Raw genomic sequence first — 20,451 nt, forward strand, 5'->3', positions numbered from 1 at the left:
AACAGTGCCTTACTTACCACCCTTAAAATTCCATGGGGCTCACTAGTGGGAGTCTGGGTGGGTAGGCCTTGCCAGTGTTTAGGCTACCTCAAATTCAAGTCTGGTGGGCAGGTCCAGAGCTAGCCCTGTAGAACCACTGTCTGTGTAGACTGACCTGCAGTCTCGCCAGGATAGCACTCTAAGCAGCCAGGCCTCCCAACTAGGAAGAAAATCAGATTCAGGCTGTTTTCTGGAGCCAAGAGATTCAAGAGCCCATTTGATTTATTTTCTTTCCTTCTGCCTATTAAAAGAAGCAACAAAAAGCCTATAAAACTTGCAGTTAGAATGTTTCCCATCTTGCTTTGTAGCCTTTTGCCTCACAGCAGGAAAAGTGAGGTTTTGCTATAAGGATGGTATTTTGTAGGCTGTGTCTCCTAAACATCTTTGTTGTTGCCCATTTTCCTCTTTATCCCATCGCTACTGTTTTAGCTTTGCCTTTGGGCAATTGCAGTAACTTCCTATCTGGTCCTTCCCTCTGATCTCACCCACTCTGAACCTGTTTACAGTTACTGCTGGAGTAGGCAAAACACAAATCTGAAACTCTTGGTTCAGAATCCTCCAGTGGATTCTTACTATTGAGTGATAAATTCTTTCCCTAAGCCTGGCATTCAGATCCCTTCACAATCTGTTCTCAGTCTACCTTCTTATCTTCGTTTCTTGTTGCTTTTCCCTACACACTATAAACTCCAACTGTACTAAACCATTTGCTGTTTCCCTAGTGTGGCATACGTTTTCATGCCATCATGCATGAAGGGAGTATCTATTTCTTTGTCCCCACTGCTTCACACCTCTGACAAACTGCTCCCACTCATTGTTCAAGGCCAATCAAATGTTCCTTCTTCTAACAAGCCATTCCCAGCTTTCCCAGACCTGTTCTTCACTCCTTCCTCCGCACTCTGGTAACACTCCGACATTCTCTCATTATATGTCATATAGATTACCTGTAGATTAATATAAGTAGTTATATTATTTCCCTATTAAACTTTAAGTTCCTCTGTAAGGAACTTTACATCCTGTTAGCACAGAGTGAGCATTTGGTAGATATTAACTATGCTGATGGATAATGATGAAGAAATCTGGATTAAGTTACTTTTGGCCTTCACTGACTGCACATCACCAGCATCTTAATACGTCAATTAATTATTTTTCAAAAATTTTTAATGTTTTATTTACTTTTGAGAGAGAGAGAGATGGGGTACAAGTGGGGGAGGGGCAGAGAGAGAGGGAAACCCAGACTCTGAAGCAAGCTCCAGGCTCTGAGCTGTCAGCTGTTCTCTCTCGTGAACTGTGAGATCATGACCTGAGCTGAAGTCAGATGTTTAACCAACTTAGCTACCTAAGTGCCCCCCCTTTTTTTTTTAATGGGGAAAACCCATCAGCAGAAGACTGAACAAGCAAGAAGAAAGTTGAATTGCTTTAAGGGAAGGGCATTTGTAAATTGAAGTCTGGCCAAAGGTGGGCAATCAGGATGGAGAAAGGGTTGAAGGAATTGGATCTATTGGATTTAGACAAGAGAAGATTCAGGAAGAATATCTGATACCTTCATATCTCTGGAGGATTGTCCTGGAGCAGAAGGAACATACATATTCTTTGAGAACCAGGACCAGTAGCTTGGAAGCTTTTCAGGGTCAGATACCTTATAAGCCAGGTTGTTAGCCAGTGTGAAGAATTTCTTAACTTTCAGAGCTCTCCTGCAGGAACTTTGACTGCCTAAAGGGCTTCTGAGCATACCATCATTAGAAGAGTGTGCCAGCAGGGGCCATGTGGCCAGCTATGAGGACCATTATAAAGGATATTCTTGTACTGGGTGGCAAATTGGACTCAATCACCTCTAATACCTCTTCTAACTCTGTAATTCAGTGCCTGTGTGATGCTTTTCTTAAAAAAAAAAAAATTTTTTTTTTATATTTATTTTTGAGAGAGACAGCACAAGTGGGGGAAGGGCAGAGAGAGAGGGAGACAAAGAAACCGAAGCAGGTTCTAGGCTCTGAGCTGTCAGCACAGAGCCCAGTGTGGGGCTCTAACCCACAAATCGTGAGATCATGACCTGAGCCGAAGTCTGGTGCTTAACTGACTGAGCCACCCAGGCACCCCTCTGATGCTTTTCAGTAGCACCAGTATGACTTACATTAGTATGCTGAGTGGGAGTAATAGCTGTTGTGTTGTGTTGTGTTTTGGGTAACTGAACCATCTTTGACCAAATTGAGTAATTTTTTGTTTTCCCACATTATGAAGCTAAAACTTGTGGGGGGGGGGGGGCAGCCAAATCCCAAGGTTTGTGTTGAGTAGACTCATGTTTTGAGGAGAGGTAGGGAAGTTGGTAGAAATGGACTTTGTCTCACTCAGCAGGCCTGGATTCTGTCTCCACTCTGTTCACAAGCTATTTAAGGTAAGTCTAAGATATGTAAGATAAGTCTAAGTTTCAGTATCCTTATCTCTAAAATGGGATTGCTAAGGTATTTCATGGAGTTAGTGTGAAGATTAAATTAGATAAAGAAGGCCTGACATAATGCTCAGAACATAATACAAATTCAAAATTATATTCTTCCTTTTACCCTCTTTTTTCTTTTGAGAGAATTAAATATTTTTTGTTTGGGTTTTGGTCACCAGGCCTTGAAGTGAAGGGGGTGGCAGTTTTTTTCTTTTTCATCTTGAGCTGCAGACCTAAAATGTCTTCATTGCATAAGTGTCCCCTGATCACAAAGACATAATCCTCTTTGTCTTCCTAAGCCAGGGAGTTAGTTTTCCACTAGCCTTTTGATACTCTTGCTTTCTTACTTCCTAAAGATCAAGTCATTTCAGAAATAGTCCTCTGATTTCTCTTAAAAGCAATTTCTAATTTCCATTTTAATCGAAAACTAGCTTTACATTTCTTCAGTCCTAATCCTAGTGACAACAAGAGGAAGGGATTAGATTATATTGACATCCATAAAGCAATTAAAATGTACACATCAGAATCCCAGGAAACCTGATCACTACTATAGCTTTTGGGATACAAAGGAGAAAAGCTCATTTTTTCCGTTTATTCTCTTTACTCCTGACCTTCAAAGAATTTAACTATAGAAGGGGCAGACTTCCTTCCAAGGACCAAATCATAGTTATTTGACAGGTGTGGAAAAGGCATTATTGCTTTCAGGATTCCCTTTCCAGTAATACCACTGACTTGCTGAAAAATCTTATCCAGAAAGACACTTCACCTCTCCAAGCCTCTGTTTCCTTTTCTACAAAATGGGGGAAATAACATTAGTTTAGTTTTGTTTTAAGATTCTATTTTTAAGTAATCTCTACACCCAATGTGGGGTCTGAACTCACAACCCCAAGATCCAGAGTCATGTGCTCCACTGACTAAGCCAGCCAGGTGCCCCAACATTAGTGTTGTTTTGAGGCTCAAATGAAATCACAGGTGTAAAAAATATCTTTGTGTGAGCAGTGGGAGAAATGTATATGGTGTATTATTTGAACTCAATATCTTTACCCCTGATGAGCTTCCACAGATCCAGGTAGCTTTGGGGGACCAGGACCTGGAATGCATTCTGCTCCCTTGAGTCTTTGAGAGTCAAAGGGAATGTCTTTGGAGTGTGCCAGGAGGAGACTTCCAGCAGGGAATAGCTGCATACCAGCAAGTGCTACTGTGAACTAAGCTTATATTCTAGTGGTGGGAGACAGATGGTCTCCCCTAAGCAAGTAAATATATAGTATGTCAGGCTAAGTGCTGTGAAGAAAAACAAAGCAGGATAAGAAGCATAGAGAGCAATGAAAGTTGAGAGTACTATTTTAGAAAGAATATAAAATCCTTTGAACAGAGTTCCAGGAAGAGGGAATACAAAGAGTAAAAGGCTGAGATGGGAAAATACTTGACACGTTAAGAAGAGCAAGGAGGCCAATGTGGCTGGAGTAGATTAGCATGGGGGCAGATAGTTGGAGAGGAAGTTTAGAGAGGTGGCTGAGGCTCAAGTGGGTCATTAAAAGGATTTCTTTGTGATTGCCATGGGAAGCTAAAGAGAGGAGTGTCATGATCTGATTTAATGTTTTAACAGGATCACTCTGGCTGCTGTGGGAAATAGACTGCACAGAATCAAAGGTAGAAGCAGGGAGACCAATAATGAAGCTAGTGCAGTAATTTGGAAAGATGTATGTAGGCAATGAGAGAGAGTCAGATTCTGAATATATTCTGAAGGTGGAACTGAAAGGATTTGCTGATGTGGATAGGAGAGAAAGAATAGTATCAAGGATGAATCTAAGGTTTTTGGCCTGAGGAACTGGAAGAATGAGTTGTCATTTACTGGTGTAGAGAAAACTGCAGAGGAACAGGTTTAGAAGGGACTAGGAGGATAGAAAGTAAAAATTCCTTTTCAAGGAGAAGTTTGAAATAATAATAGCTGACTTTTTGAAGTCTTAACTATTTGCCTGGCTCCTAGTGCTTTGAGGTCTTAACTAATTTAAACTTAGGGCAACTTGTTAGGTAAGTAACAGTCCCATTTTACAGATGAAAACTCAAGCACAGAGGGGGTAAATAAGTGGCCCAAGATCACATAAATAGTCGTGTTGCTGGAATACATACCTAAGTCTGGGTCTAGCTCCAGAGACCAGGCTATCCGATAGCTTTGATAGTCTAGCAAACATCCAAATGGAGATGTTGAGTAGGCAGTTAGATACTATATGAGTCAGGAGTTGAGGAGAGAAGTCTGGTTTAACAGTACGAAACTCAGACATAGTGACAGATATAGCTGGAAAGGTAAGTTAGAGCCATCCACTATAAAGGGAGACATGGTTACAAGAAGATAAAATGATGAGCTCAAGCCCCCAAGACAACCTTTCCTCTCAGGTATGGTTACCCCATCAGTCCTGCTTCTTAGAGCCAAGGAAGGTACAAACCAAACCACTTATGGATGCCCCAAAATGCTACCCTCCATGCTCTTGCCTGGAATGTCCTTCTTTCTCTCTCTTATCCACATCCAGGACACCTAGTGCCCTGCATAATCCCTGGCAGATAGTAGATACTAAAAAATATTGGTTAATGAAGGCCTCTTCTCTGCCCACTCTCAACCTTTATCATGGCACTTTTCAGGAGGCATTCTAACTATCCACTTATCCATCTTTCTCCCTCATTAGTTGGTGACTCTCTCAAAGCCAGGGACCCTGCTGAATTTGTTTCTCTTGTTTATAAACCTATCTTAGCTCCAGAATACCGCCCCCCCTCCCCGCCATAATCTCTGCATTGAGTACCTATTTTCTGCCTTATCTGTGCCAGGCTTTAGAGGTGCCAGCACCATCATCAACAGAAGCAGCAAGATGAATAATATCGTTGGGAACAAGGAAACAAAACCAAACCAGGAAAGTTGTAGGGAGGAAGACTAGCTTACATTTGATGCCCTTTCTAGAGAAGGAAAGTTGATGGTGGGGAAGAGATTCTCTACTGGCCACAAAGACTATTCACCACCACCTTATGTTTGAGAAGCTCAGATGCTTCCTGTCCAGGCTGAGGGAAGGGGAGGGGAGGAGTGGTGTGTTAATAGAGCGGGAACGAGGAACTGACCGAAAGCTATTGTATACAAGCAAATAAGAAGACATAGTTGTGTCTTCAGGGAGCTTACAGTTTGGGGAGGGTGAGCAGGACAGGAAATATAAACATACCGTTGATGTACAGTGTGATAAGTTCTGTAATTGGGGATACATGTGTCTTCAAATTTGTTCTGTTCTGAAGGGCAGAAGCTACCAATAGAGTTCAGTGAAGTATGAAAAGTCACTTTCAGACCATCAGAGCAATCTCACAGTGTAGTAGGGGTCTCAGGAAAGGAAAGAGTTTGCTATCTGTAGAGACGTAAGGGCTAGGTTGAATGATCCCATGAGTGTGTCATAGAGGAGGCCCTAGACCCAAATGTGAGGGTCGACCAAATGGCCTTTGAGTACATTCTAGCATCAGCAGTCCCTTTTCTTTCTCTCAGCCTGAGGATGTCATTTATAAAACAAAGAGGGTTGGAGGATCAAATAAAGTTCGTTCTATTCAGCCATCTTATATCTGTCAAACACAAGTGGATGAAAAATAATTCTACTTGGAAACATTGAAGGGAGATCCTATAATTGCCCCCCAAAGTAAAAGGCATCTGAAATGACAAAACAGGGGTATGATTACCCTTGGCCTCACAGTCCTCTCACGTGAAGCTGAATATAGATTTCAGCTAGGAGACTGGGTCACTTTGCTTCTCAGATTAAAGCCCTGACTTTCTTCTTGATAAGTAGCAGATCTCCATGATGCTAATTAAGAGACAACAAGTTATCTACCTTGGTTCTGAAATTAGAAAATGATTGAGGGATAAAGTGAGATGAATTTTCTTTGGAGTTGGAAAAGATTTAGGGAAAGGCATACTAACAAAGATACATTATTAAAGTGCAATATTTACAAATCCCAAAGAAGCTTTTAGGGATTTAGGGATTTAATCTTTGACTTTTAAAATCAGCTTTCCATCATCAGTCAAAATACCAATGAGCATTAAAAAGCTGCAGGGAGCAGTGAGACAGGCACTTACCTACTGCTAGTGCAAGTACAAATCGATAGTTTGTCTAGGAAGCAGTTTGGCAAAGTATGTGAAAACTCTTAGCACGTCACTTCTCATCACCTCTGCTGATATTGCCCTGATCTGAGGCCCATCATCTATTGCTAGGAGTTTGCAGTAGCCTTCTAACTGGTCTCTGCTTCTCCACACTGCCCACATTATACTCTGCTTTCAACACAGTGATCAGAGTGACCCTTTTCAAACGAAAGTCAGATCATATTATTCTTCTGCTCAAACCCCTGTGATGTCTTCTCATTTCACTCAGAATGAAAGTGAAGTCCTTTCAATAGGACTATGAGGCCCTGTGTGAACTGTCCAGCCCTTTACCTCTCTGACTTCCTCTACTACTACTGTCCCCCTCATTTGTTCCACTTCAGCCGTACTGGCCTCTTTGCTGTTCCTCGGACACATCCCATAGGCTTTCCACTTAGGGGCTGTGTACATTTTCCTTCGTCTGAAATGCTCTTTCTTTAGCCATCTGCTTGGGTAACTTTATTTCCTTCAAGTCTTTGTGAAAATCTTACCTTCTCAATGTGTCTTATATTGGTTACCCTATTCAATATGGCGGTGCCTCTGTCCAACACTCTGGCACTTCTTACACTCTCTACCCTGCCATTTTTCTCTTTTCCATAGCACTTTAGACTGTGTTTATTCATATTTACTATTTATCCACTGCCTTCTCCTACCTTTTTAAAATATAAGTTCCACAAGTACAGGCATCACAGTGTCTGGCACAGAGTAAATACTCAAATATTTGTTGAATGGATGAGCTTTAAAAATAGCACTATCTTTTGACCTAGAAATCTCACTTCTAGAATCGTTCCTAAAATAGAGATTTAGCCAAAGATTTATTTAGGTTGTTCTCATAGCTGCATTTACTATAATGAAAATTTGCAAACAACCTAAACATCTAGAAACAGAGTCATGGTTAAATGATTTGATATCTACATAATGGAATATCATAAAGATGTTTAAAATAATGTTTTTGAAGAATATGTAGTTAATGTGGAAAAATACTTACAATGTTAAAGTGAAAAAGTAGAATATAAAACTACATATACCCGTACCTCACACCATTTACAAAAATGGATTGGTAATCTAAATATAAGAGCCAAAACCATACAACTTGTAGAAGAAACCATAAGGTTAAATCTTCATGACCTTGGATTTGGCAATGGATTCTTAGATATGACACCAAAAGCATGAGCAACAAAACAAAAAAATAGGTAAATTGGACTTCATCAAAATTAAAAATTTTTGTGCATCAAAGGCATTGTCAAAAGGAAAAGATAACCCATGGAATGGGAGAAAATATTTGCAAATCATATACCTGATTAGGGTTTAATATTCAGATTATATAAAAGATTCCTTAAACTCAACAACAGAACCAAGTGACCCAATTTTTTAAATGGGCAACTATTTTGAATAGACATTTCTCCAAAGAGGTATATGATGACCAATAAGCACATGAAAAGATGCTCAACATCATTAATCATTAGGGAAATGCAAATTGAAATCACAGCAAGATACCACTTCATTCCTACTAGGATGGCTATAATTAAAAAAAAAAAAAAAGGTAACAACTGTTGCTGAGGATATGGGAAAATTGAAACCCTAATACATTGCTAATATGAATGTAAAATGGTATAGCCACAATGCCAAACAGTTTGGTGGTTCCTCAGAAACCACCAAAGGATAAATGGTAAATAGATGTGGCATATACATACAGCGGATAATTATTCAGCCTTAAAAAGGAATGTAGTTTCAGTACATGCTTAAACATGGGCATATCTCAAAAACATTACGCTAAAGTGAAAGAAGCTAGACACAAAAGGGTAGTATATGATTCCATTCATATAAAATATCTAGAATGGGGCGCCGGGGTGGCGCAGTCGGTTAAGCGTCCGACTTCAGCCAGGTCACGATCTCGCGGTCCGTGAGTTCGAGCCCCGCGTCAGGCTCTGGGCTGATGGCTCAGAGCCTGGAGCCTGTTTCCGATTCTGTGTCTCCCTCTCTCTCTGCCCCTCCCCCGTTCATGCTCTGTCTCTCTCTGTCCCAAAAAAATAAGTGTCGAAAAAAAATTTTTTTTAAAATATCTAGAATAGGTAAATTCATAGAAACAAAGTAGATTAGAGGTTAACAGGAGCTATGGTTAGAGGGAATGGGATATTATTGCTTAATGGGTATAGAATTTAGAGTGATTAAAAAGTTTTAGTAACAGATAGTGGGGATGTTTGTACAACATTGTGAACATGATTAATGACACTGAATTATACACTTAAGTGGTTAAAATCACAAATTTTGTTATATGTATTTTGTCCCAATAAAAATTTCCAAAAAAGGGGCTCCCTGCAGGCTCAGTTGCTAGAGCATGTGACTCTTGGTCTTGGGGTCGTGAGTTCAAGCCCCACATTGGAGAGTGGATTGTACTTAAAAAAAAAAAATCCTTTAAAAATTAAACAACAACACCAACAATATATAACATGCAGTGGCAGGCTAGATCTAGCTTGTGTGCACCCTCTAGAGCCAGTTGTGAGCGCCTTTTCCCAACTACTCCTTCAGTGACATTGGTAGCTTGAAATTGGCCACGGTGGGAGTATTTCTACCATGGAACTTGGCAAATGCTAGAAATAGAACTCCACTTCAATCCCCTCAAGCCAGTTGTTAAATATTTACCAGAACACCACTGAATATATGTGAATATATAAAATGTATAGAAAACTCTACAGAAGGATAGCTGTTACCACCTCGGGGGAGTAGAGTAGTGTTGCAGCAGGAATGTGAGAGTAAACTTAGACTTTTTACCACATACACTTTGATGGTGTTTCCATTTTTTTTTTTCTTTTTTACAATGAGTACATAGACATACAATGTTTATACTGTTTTTCTAATGTTTACTTTTATTTTTGAGAGAGAGAGACAAAACACAAGCTGGGGGAGGGGCAGAGAGAGAGACACGCAGAATCTGAAGCAGGCTCCAGGCTCTGAGCTGTCAGCACAGAGCCAGACGCTGAGCTCAAACCCACGAACTGTGAGATCATGATCTGAGCCCAAGTTGGATGTTTAACCAAATGAGCCACCAGGAGCCCCATTTCTTGTGCTATTTTTTTAAAAAAGAAAAATCTGCATGTATTAGGATTGTGGTATTGGTGCCTTTTCTCAAGAGGCTAAAAGCTGGTTACATATACTGTCTGAAAAAAAAGGCCCATGAAGAGAGTCCATGGGACTTGGATTCTGTTTCCTTTTCTTGTCCAATTAATTGGGGCTTTTTTGTCTCTTCACAGGTTACCCTACAGCCTACCCCGCAGCAGCCCCTGCCTACAACCCCAGTCTGTACCCCACCAATAGCCCCAGTTATGCTCCAGGTAAGGAGAAAGTGAAGACAGCAGTGGTGCCTGGGGTGGGAGGTGGGACTCTGTTTGGAAAAACAAACCCACCCACTGGCCTTTTCCTGTCCTTAATTGCTCTGGACTCCGCCCATCCAGGCCTGATTCTCCTGGGAGTCCCCTCTGGGAACTGGGGGCAGTTGAGGGTTGGGGTGGGAATAGAATCTCCTCCGCTCTCCTTGGGATTTGAGGTTGGCCCGTCTTTTCTCTGCTGGAATATCTGAAACATGCATCCTCTTCACAGAACCTTTTCTGCTCTCCCAAACAATGTCCAAATCAGTTCTTTGCTCAGTTTTCCCTAAGGCTGCCATTGAGACACACACAGATGCAAACACACACACACACCAGACTTCCTGGGTGTGGATTTGGAAGAGAGTGAGAGACTTGCCACCAGAGGATAAAGAACTGGTTTTCAGGCTGAGGCAAGGAACCTGTTTTTCACAAATCACAAAGGCCTAGCATTCCTTTATCTTATCCATTCCTGGATAGAGATTGATACAGATTTGAAATGTTAAAAAAATAAAAAAATTGTTCTCATTTGGGCTAGGAGCAGTGCAGAGGTCTTACCACCAATACTAACCCTCATACTTAGTGGGTGCTTTAACACTCAAGGGGCCGGAGAAGGAATCTGGATGCTGCATGTAGAAAGTCCTGGGTTTGAATACTGATTACTCAACTCACTAGTTGTGAGGCCTTGGACAAAACAGTTCTCTCAGAGAAATGTGCTACTTACTTACCTCAGGGGTGTAGATGGTTTTAAGTAAGTTCCTCTTCATTTACTCAACAAGTATTTATTTGTTGAATGTCCTCCACACTAGAATAGAGAAAAAGAGCCATCTTTGCCTAAAATAACTTCTAGTTCATTTGGGAGTTGGCATATAAACAAATTCATAGCTGTGCGGTGTGATGAAAGGGTACAGGATGCTTCACAGGGGGTCTCGCAATAGAGACCTGAGGGAGAAGCAGGAGACATTCTTTTAAGCACATAAGGAAAGAATAGGACGTTGTAAACAGAGTAGAGCCTGGGCCAAGGAATGGTGATGTGGGAATGGTTGAAGCACAGTGTAGGGGTGGGGATAATAGATGAATCTGAACTACAGATGTCCAAGGGCCAGATTTGGAAAGGCCTTAAATGCCATAATCATACCCGCCTCCCCCCCCCCCGCCGCCATGTTCTTGTTTAGTAATGATTATTCTAGAGTTAAAAAGCTTGAAAAGACCTTAGAGATCCTCCAGTTCAGCTCCTTCTCTTGACAAGAGAGATCCAGAGATAAACAGTGTTTTGTCCAAATTACTCAATGATGCAGCAATAGCATATGAACTAGAACCCTTGGCAGATCTTCGAGTTCTTGGTCTCATGCTTTTATGTGCCAATTCAGCACTCATCCTACCATCGTTCCCTTTCTTCTGGAATATTTAAATAAGAGAAGAACATGGTCTATGTCAGAAGACCTAGATGTGAGTTCTGACTGTCACTTCCTAAATTAACAACCTTAGAGTCACTTGACCTCTCTGAACCTCAGTTGCCCCATTCTAAAGTAAGGATCATTTTGTAATCATACACACGTACATACCGTGAGCTCCCTCTTTTTTGAGAGACAAAGTACTATTTTATGCAAATAAGTGATGTTAACCCCTAAAGTCTTTACATAGGTATGTCATTCCACAGACATTTATTTTGGTCCTGCTATGCCCAAAGCACTCTGGAAGACACTGCATGTGATTCAGATTTGAGAAAGCTGAAGTCATTGACCTCAAAGAGCTTGTGAGGGTAGGAGTAATCCACAAGCTAAAACGTCTCTATCTCAGCATTAATAGTTTATTCTGTATTCACTTTTAATCAACAAGATACATATTTCCAAAAAAATGTATAATAGGAGGCAGAAACAATGATAGCTACAGAAATTTACCCTGATAAAAGATTTAATCAAATTTGATAAGATCTGTCTTAAAAACTACGGTGGTTTTGATTATCAAGTATCTCACAATATAGAAATGATTTAAATTTAAATGCTGTGAGGTCTGTGAATTGGCTTGGTAAACTATCTGGTCTAAAACAAAATGAGGTGAGTAATTTCACAAGGTCAGCTAAGGTCAGGATGAAGAAGATGCGTGTGTGTAGTCAGGAGGCCACCAGTGACCTACGGAAGCAGAGTCAATGAAATGGGGAGCCCGGGAGTGAAGAAGCAGAGTTAGCAGACAGAGCCTGCTCTTACAAGAGACTTGACTACAAGGGAAAGGAGAACAAGGAAGGTGGGGTTAAAGGAGGCATTTTTTTAGATGTGAGCATGATTAAGCATGTGAGCATGTAAGCGCTGATGGGAAGGAGCAAATGAGGAGGATAAGTCAGAGAGGCTGCCAGATAGAGCCAGGCCTTCAAGGAAGCTTTGCTGAGGTGGGAGATCTAGAGCTCTGTTCTCTTCTTTGTTTGGGGGAGCAGGTGGACGGGGCTGCCTCACACAGGAGGGCAGCTCTTCCTCTCTGACTACAGGAAAGGTCACAGATGCATGTGCTTAGAGTAAATTGTCCAGTGGAGAGTGGAGAGTTCTTGTTTAATGACTTTGATTTGCTGTTGGAGAGGTGAACAAGGATAGAGGGAGGGTTCTTAAGGAGAGAGGTCAATGTGTGAAAGCCTTACTGGAAGGAGAAGGATAAGTGTCACCAACAGATGACATAGTCGTGTAACAGGAGGCTCCACTGAGGGTGGAGGCCATGAATTCACCAAGGCTCTAATTCCAGCACTGGGGCATTTTCTCATAATGTTCAGAATTTATGGTGCTGGTTTGTGGAACTGTTTGAGGATTAGTTTAGCAAGAAAGTGGAAGGACAGGGAATAAAAACAAATAGATAATATTTGTTGAATGGTTCCTATGTACCAGGGACTATTTTAAGCTCTTTATGGATATTGACTTGTTTTCTATCACAACAAACCTTTGAAGTCATTACTATTGTTATTCCCATTTTCCAAGTGGGAAAACTAAAATTTAGAGGAGTTAGGAACTAGCCCAAAGATCCAAACTCAGGCATCCTGCCACCACACCTGCATGTGGTCTGTGGCCGGCCAGAGAGAAATTGAGAAGTTAGACTAGAGCAACCAGACTAGAGAGAACAGACAGAAGGAGCCTGGGACTGTGGGGAAAAAAAGAGGAGAGATTGGAAAGCTCCCAGTGTGTATAAAGTACTGATTAGGTCTTAATTTTAAAACAAACAAATATCATCCCACTGCTAACTTGATTTTCCCCAATTTTATGTTTTCAAAATTTCACCATATTTCTAAGCTGTGACTGAAGCAACCTGACCGTTTCCTTAGAAACCCATACAATCCACTGTAGAGCGTGGTATTCCCACATGGTATCAGAAGGCCCCTAACTAGAAGCTGGAAGGACTGATTTCGATGTGACCTTGAGCAGATCCCTTTCCTTTGGAGTTAGACACACCCCACTGGTCTGTTCCATATTTTCAGAGGCCAGCCTCTGCATTCACCAGGTCTCCTGACTGCAGTAGGGGAGCTCCTGCTGAGGAAGGGCCGGCTCAAGGGCAGTGTAGGTTACTCTCAGCTTCCTGCTGAAGCAGCCATTTGTGATGCTGAGAGATGCCTGTGGGGTAGAAGCCTGCAAAGAGCCAGGCTCTCAGGTTTAAATTTCTCTCAGCTTCTTCAAGGAGACCAAGAAGTTGCTTCAGAGAGAGCTATTTTTAGCAGCTCTGAGTACTCTAAGATGTCATCTGTTCACGATGCAGGGAAACATTTCACTCTTTCATTGGTTCTGAAAGCAGCGCGGGTACTTGGAGCTTTTTTCTAAGCTCTTAATGACTTCGGGGATCTTATTTAAGGACCATTTGGCTCTGCAGGAAGCAGGAGCCAACTGAGACTCGTTCTCAGAATCTGAAAACCAAAGGATGTATCACATTATTGGTAATCTGACCTGAAAATGAAAGAAAAGGATAAACAGAATAACTAATGTAGATAGAAATGAAATACCTCCTCACAAGAGATGTGTTTATAAACCATTTTCACCTACTCTCTCACTTGATTTCATAGCGACTTTATGAAGTACAAATACAAATTGTTCCTGTTTTGTATGTGACAAACCTGGAGAAGGGCAAGGGAAAGGAATTTGTGCTTCCTGAATACCTGCCATATTCCAGGCACTGTGTGAGTCATGGCACAAATGTTAATTTTTACTTCAGTCTTGTGTGAGTTGAATCTTCCTGCCTCCAGTTTTGCTCAGAGGTTAAATGACTTGTCCAAAGTTGCACAGCTAAAAAGCAGTGGAGCCAGAATTCAAACCCAGTCTGTCTGACCCTACAGCCCCTCCTGTAGCACCTCACTTCCCCAGAAGTTTCAAGTGATGAAGTACCTCTGCATTGGTCCTAGCCCTCTGGGGCTTTACAGAGAGCTCTTCAGAGGCCAAAGGTGATGATTTTGAACCCTGAACCTTTACTTCCTCTCACACACAAAGCCTCTGTCATGTGTGAAGTCCCTCTGCAGTTCAAAGAGCACTAACTTGGGTCAGATGCCTGGAAGATGCAGTGGCATCAAGGAAGTGCTTCTCTTCAATGAATGGGCTTTCCTGGATGGCAAGTCTGTCATTCCCTCCAGGGTAGAGACACTTCACGCCCTGTGCATTCACTGTTTCTTATGTAGCCTGGGGGAAACTGCTATCTTGAGACAGTCTGTTTTTGTAACTGCAATGTATACTACTTTGCACAAGTTCTTAGTGGTAATTTCAACTAACATTTCTATCCAACAGAGTTTCAGTTCCTGCATTCAGCTTATGGTAGGAGAGCTATTTTTCCTCATCTGTATTATGGCCTATGAATGTGTTACCTCGTAACAACAGTAGATTCCCTCTCCTTCCCTCCCCAAATCCCATCCCTTAGGCTTGGGCTCCCCCAGGTGGCTCAGCAGCAGTTCCTAAAGCATGCAGGAACATGTCTGATGGTGCAAAATCATGGGTTGGAGACACACATGAACCGTCCCCTAGGGCAGCAATGAAGGATCATGGCACTAAAAGGCGTCTTTCCCCTTCCTCACCTCCGGGGTCCCATCTGACCTAGGTCAGAAACTTTCACCCTAACCTGGCTGCTGAATTCAAACAATCAAGTGAACAAAATTCTTCAGCCTGTATGGCTCCTCTCTGTTGGCTTTGTGGCAGCTCCTGTGGAGGAGTACCTGGATCACGCCTATAAGAACCCCAAAACACAATCTGCCCCAGGATTAGATTTTCCATCTCCATTGGCAGTCTGACATGTTTGAAAGACCTGGTTGACTTTAGATACAATCTGTTCCCTTAGCCCAAATCTTGAGCTCTAGCTCATTTTCAGGGCATTTTCCTGGATGGTGAGAGGTGAGGGCCAAGTGTGCTAACTAAGTGGGCAGTGTGGACTCCAGGCCCAAAGCACCACGGGAACTTCTGGGCACCTGTGAGGGTCCCAGCAGTGTAACTGGACTAGGTCCTTTTTGTCACAGACAGTAAGGGACCATGGGAGGGACTTGCCACTTTCACTACTCTCACCTGGGCTGCTCAGGACAATGTTTTCATTAAAATCTCTGCACACTTTCTCAGCTTTTAACCTTGAATTATTTGGATGTTGAATATTGAATTTGTGTATGGCGCATCTTTCAGGAGATGAGCTGTGAAAATTTCTCCTTGCCACTGCTGTGGGCTGAGTGATCTTGGGCAATTTGCTAATGTCTCCAAGCCATAGATAGTGTTTTGTTACAGATGTTCTCTCAGCTCCCTCTAATGTTAGCAGTCTATCCTCTTATAATTTTATTATTTTTGCCAGTCACAGACCTCTCTTATCATTTATGGAGAGTCCATTTTTTGTTTGCCTCAGGATCTATGAACTTGGACAGAAGATTCCATAAAAAGTGAGAGAAGTTCTCATGCTTTCTCACCCCTCTAGTTATAGCATCTGAAATAGAAATACTAAAAAGTATGTGCGGAGCTCTTCTCTTCGCAGAATGCTTTGTGCCAGACCCTGCACTGGCTCTTTAGAGATAAAGACTAGTGACACAAGGTCCCTATTCTAAAGGAACTCAATTTAGTGGGGGATACAGACAAGCCAGCAAGTACAGGGGTTTCTAAGAATCACAGAAACTGGGATAGCGACCCATATGGGATATATGAAGGGGCTGTGGTCAAAGGGTGGGGAAAAGAAAAGACTTCATAGTAGAGGCAAGCTCATGATTGATGGCTTAATAAATCTTTACCAGGTGGCATTTGGGGAAAGACAGGCCAAGAAGAGTGAACCATGAGCAAAAATACAGAGATGTGCTGTGACACTCCTTGGCATATTCTGGGAATGATAAAGTTTGTGTGGCTATAGTGTAGGGTTGGAAAGTGAGAACAGTGAGAGACTAGAGAGATCACAGGGCTAGATCATGAGGGGCCTTGAATGCCACACAAGAAGTTCAGTCTTAGCCTGTAGGCAGTGGAGAACCGTGGAGTGTTCTTAAGATTTTGTGATTAGGTTTAGGTCTTAGAAATGTCTCTTGATTGCAGTTTGTAGATTGAAGTTGGCAGGTGTAAAAACAGAACAATGAGGAAGCAGTTGCAGTAGTTACGAGCTGATGAGAACTTAAATTAGAGCTGTCTATAACTGTGGGGATGGAAGACGAGCAGATACCAGAATTAGAAACTGTTAAGACTGGATGACACTCCACTTTGATCCTCACGTCAACAATATGAAGCAATCAGAGAGAAGTTATTACTGCTGTGTTATGAGACAACAAAATAAAGATTAAGTGACTTGCCCAAGGTCCCCCAGCTAGTAAGTGGCACAGCCCAGGTTAGAACTCAGATTTCCTGACCTACTGCATTATTCAGGATGATGGTCCCTTGCTGCCTCTCTTCCTTGTAAGTGTGCTTAACAGATTGTTCAAAGTGTCAGAGGGCGTGAGGGCCCCGTATCCAGGGAAGTGAACAACCCAGCACCTGGATGTGGGCAGCATGCTGTGACTGGGCCATGGCCCTTCACTGCCAAGGGTGTGTTCTCTCTCTCTCTCTCTCTCTCTCTCTCTCTCTCTCCTTTTTAAATTGAAGAATACATATACAGTAGTACATAAAGTGCACTAGTCTCAAATGTACAGCTCAGTAATATTTTACATATGTATACACTTGTATTTTACTACCACCTAGTTGAAAGTGTAGAACATTTCTAGGAGTTGGTACCTTTCATGGCACCCAAGAGCGGGCATGCCTGTCAGAGCAGCCTCCTCTATTACTGTGCCTCTGAAGTTTCAGTTGGATTGTCTCTATCCCACAACTGAGCTCTCAGTTGCTACCACCAACAGAGTGGGTTACTTTAGAATTTTACATGGAAGAGGAAGATCATATGGCACAATACAACAGACCAATGAGGAAGTCAAGTTGACAGCTAATATTTGTTGGTTTTTGTAGTCTTCATATTTGTCCAGTTTTAAATTATAAAGTACTCAAATATAGAGAGAAACATAGAAAATCCCAATATTTGTTTTCTTTTCTTTTTTAATGAAACCAGAAGGAAATACCCACTTCTTCAGGACATACACAGTTTAGTTCACTTGATCAGTTAGATAAGACATAATCAAAGGCACAGTCGCACTTGCTTCTTTCCTGGTTAATCTGGAATGTTATTTTATTGTGCATAATGCTGTCTTGTTCACTCTCTGGTTGGCGTGTGGCTGTGTTGCATCCCCAGCTAGCCCATAAGTACCTTGTGTGCGGTGACCATGACCCACATGTGTTCCTGTCCACTGTGGCGCTCCCCTCAGTGCTGAGTGCAGTGTAGGCTTCAGTTACTCTTTGGTTAATCTTGATTCGCTTTAATTGTCATGCAGTCCTTCAGACTGATGTCAGACTTTTGGCTTATGATGAAAATTATGGTGAAGTGTGCACCACTTGGGGGAAAAAACTGGCCTGGAACAGGACATCCAAATTTTATGTGGCTAAATTCAGGCCTTCTGCTCCCTGATGGAACCCTGTAGGGTCTTGAGGACATCTGACTTCTCAGAATTACATGTTTCACTTTTTAGGAAGTTGTTTGGAGTGACCAGGGCTTTCCAGCCACATTGAGTGGCAGATTCTAAATTTGGAGACATCTTGATAAGATTTTTCAACACTAATTGGATCCTTTATTAATCCCCACCCCCTGCTCCCACCCCGGGGAAAAGAAACTCAAGGTAATTGTTTAAAATTGACTGCCCTCCTCCTGTATTGTTTGCAGAGCCATGTCTTGGTGTCCAGCAAAGGCTTTGGACTCTGCATGGAATTCTGCTGGGTGTCCATTTCTTCTGCCAGAATTCTCCTTTTAGTGTCACTTTCCTGCCCATGATTTCCTTCTCATTTCTCAGCATCTGCTGTATATATTGCGGGCCATTAATGCAAGCGCAGAGTCAGCCTAGAACAGATACACTTCTAGCCTTAGTTTGGCAAAACAGCAGGGTCCTTGACCTCTTCCTCTGGCCGCAGTACTCCCAAGGCCGAAGGAACCAGAGGCATTACCTGTTACCTGGATGGGCAGAGGGGTTATGGGATCTCTCTGGAGGCGGGCTGTCCTTGCCCTGGCAGAATCAGAGTGGACAGGCATACTTCTCATGCCACCGTGCTGCACCTTAGCCCCTTGTTAAAATGTTTCCAGTATATCCAACTATTGGCAGTGTAGCCCCCACATCCTGCTACTGTTCTTTAAAACCCCTCATACCCAAGTTGTTATTTGAGTGGAAAAGATACTATTAAAATTGTTCTTCCTACTCTAAATAGAAATTTGGGTCAAGAATGGTTTCTCCTTTAGGAGAAAGTATATCAAGAGAAATCTCTAAAAAGTTAGGCATTTCCCCCCTTTGAAACCCTCTTTCCTCTCTCCTTCCCCACAGGATACCACGAAGGTAAGTTTTTTGAGTCATTCCCCACTTCCAGATCATATGAAACATCATCCTTCAAATTTCTCAGGCTAAGCTTCAGGTGAACCTGAGAAGTGTCTGCAGATTTCAGACTGGGCCTCATCTCTATTTTACACCTATCCCAAGTTTGACATAGAATTTCTTAATGGCCCAGCAGATCATCTCTAATTCATGAGAAGATATCTCAGGTGGGGCACAGCAGCACCTCAATAGGAGGTATAAAGGGTGTGCAAGATGTTTATCTGTCTAGCTCCAGCTGGGTGTACAGAAGAAGAAGGAATGGGAAGAGCCCCTGTGGACAGGCTATGCCTCCTGAACCGCCACAGCTCAGTCCCTTTAAAAGAGATGGCAGTCCAGCAAGGTTCATGTCACGTGATAATTCTTTTGAGGTCTCTCTTTGAAAACAACTTATTAAATACCCCCCCAGGTGAGATTTCAGACATGAAAAATGAGTACTTGGTTGATGTGGCCCAGTACACAGTCAAAGGCTCCAAGTTGTGACATATTCATAAGAAAGCGGCTAAGGAATATCCCAGAGCCTTAGGCCAGAATGTCAGTAGGAGGTGGTATTCATAGGCATCTTCATAAGGTTTTGGTAGTGGATAGAAAACCCTGGCTCTCTTAGTGTAAACTCAGATTTCCTTGGTTTCAAATCATTTGGAAGCTCACTTCAGCACTCCCCACAACCCACTCGCCCATCTCAGAAAGGCTGAACCATCCTGTGTGTCTGAACAGGGCCCCTTGGGTTATATGTTTCCATCCAGCACAAGACCCTTGCTTTGTGTCTGTGATTGGTGGTGCCCACTTCTTATTTCTGCCTAATGCCATTCTTGTGTCTTCCCTTAAGCAACTCTGCTGATGAAACAGGCCTGGCCACAGAACTCGTCTTCCTGTGGTACTGAAGGCACCTTCCACCTCCCAGTGGACACCGGGACCGAGAACCGAACTTACCAAGCATCCTCTGCGGCTTTCAGTAAATACAGCCTGTCTCCTCCTTTCCTTGTTCCCCTTGGTTGGGACTGATTTGTCTCTTAGAAAGAAAGGAAAGGGCACTTTTAAAACTGACCTTGTAAGACACTTATTTTAAGAGGTTCTCCTACCCACACAAAAAATTGACCTTCCTCACACAGGGAAGGTCATCCTCTTTGATCATGTACCTGGCTTTGGGGAGACACAAAGCAGTGAGGGAGGGAGGAGGAAGTATGCACCTGGCCAACAAGTTTGATAAGGGAAGAACTGTTACTACATTTTAAAGGAAAGAACATTTGAAGGCCAGTGGACCTTTGGACAGAGAGGGCTCCTCTAGCTAGCACAGGGTTTCACAACCTTGCCATTATGGACATCTGGACCAGATAGAAATTCTTTGTTGTAGGGGGCTAACTTGTGCATTGTAGGATGCTAAGCAGAATCCCTGGCCTTGCCCCACCCTCCTTCCCCCCCCCCCCACCCCCGGATGCCAGCAAACCCTCATTATGGCAACCAAAATATCTCTAAACATTGCCAAGTGTCTCCTGGGGAGGCAGAATTGCCCCCTGCATGAGAAATATTCTCCGAGTGGAAGCTACACTGTGAGAGCAGGGTATGT

The 20,451-nt window shown here is 42.5% G+C and overlaps 1 protein-coding gene and 1 long non-coding RNA gene across 5 annotated transcripts in view; one reads left to right on the top strand and one right to left on the bottom strand.

Annotated features, from left to right (window-relative positions):
* LOC125176122 (uncharacterized) overlaps window positions 1-20,254 on the bottom strand; it is a 36,469-nt gene extending 16,215 nt beyond the window's left edge. For both annotated transcript variants that reach the window (XR_007156135.1, XR_007156134.1), the window contains exons 1-2: window positions 19,818-20,254; window positions 10,717-10,793 (exon numbers count right to left, since the gene is read on the bottom strand). This is a non-coding gene — a long non-coding RNA (uncharacterized LOC125176122). The remainder of the gene's footprint in view (window positions 1-10,716; window positions 10,794-19,817) is intronic.
* FAM168A (family with sequence similarity 168 member A) overlaps window positions 1-20,451 on the top strand; it is a 200,001-nt gene that overhangs the window by 166,714 nt on the left and 12,836 nt on the right. For 2 of the 3 annotated variants that reach the window (XM_047877052.1, XM_047877051.1), the window contains 3 exons: window positions 9,878-9,958; window positions 14,731-14,757; window positions 19,714-19,839. In XM_047877052.1, coding sequence (XP_047733008.1) covers window positions 9,878-9,958; window positions 14,731-14,757; window positions 19,714-19,839 — 234 coding nt within the window. The remainder of the gene's footprint in view (window positions 1-9,877; window positions 9,959-14,730; window positions 14,758-19,713; window positions 19,840-20,451) is intronic. The other variant, XM_047877053.1, reaches the window with a different exon arrangement.

Source organism: Prionailurus viverrinus, chromosome D1, assembly GCF_022837055.1.
Source record: "Prionailurus viverrinus isolate Anna chromosome D1, UM_Priviv_1.0, whole genome shotgun sequence".
In the NCBI taxonomy this organism is placed as follows: domain Eukaryota; kingdom Metazoa; phylum Chordata; class Mammalia; order Carnivora; family Felidae; genus Prionailurus; species Prionailurus viverrinus.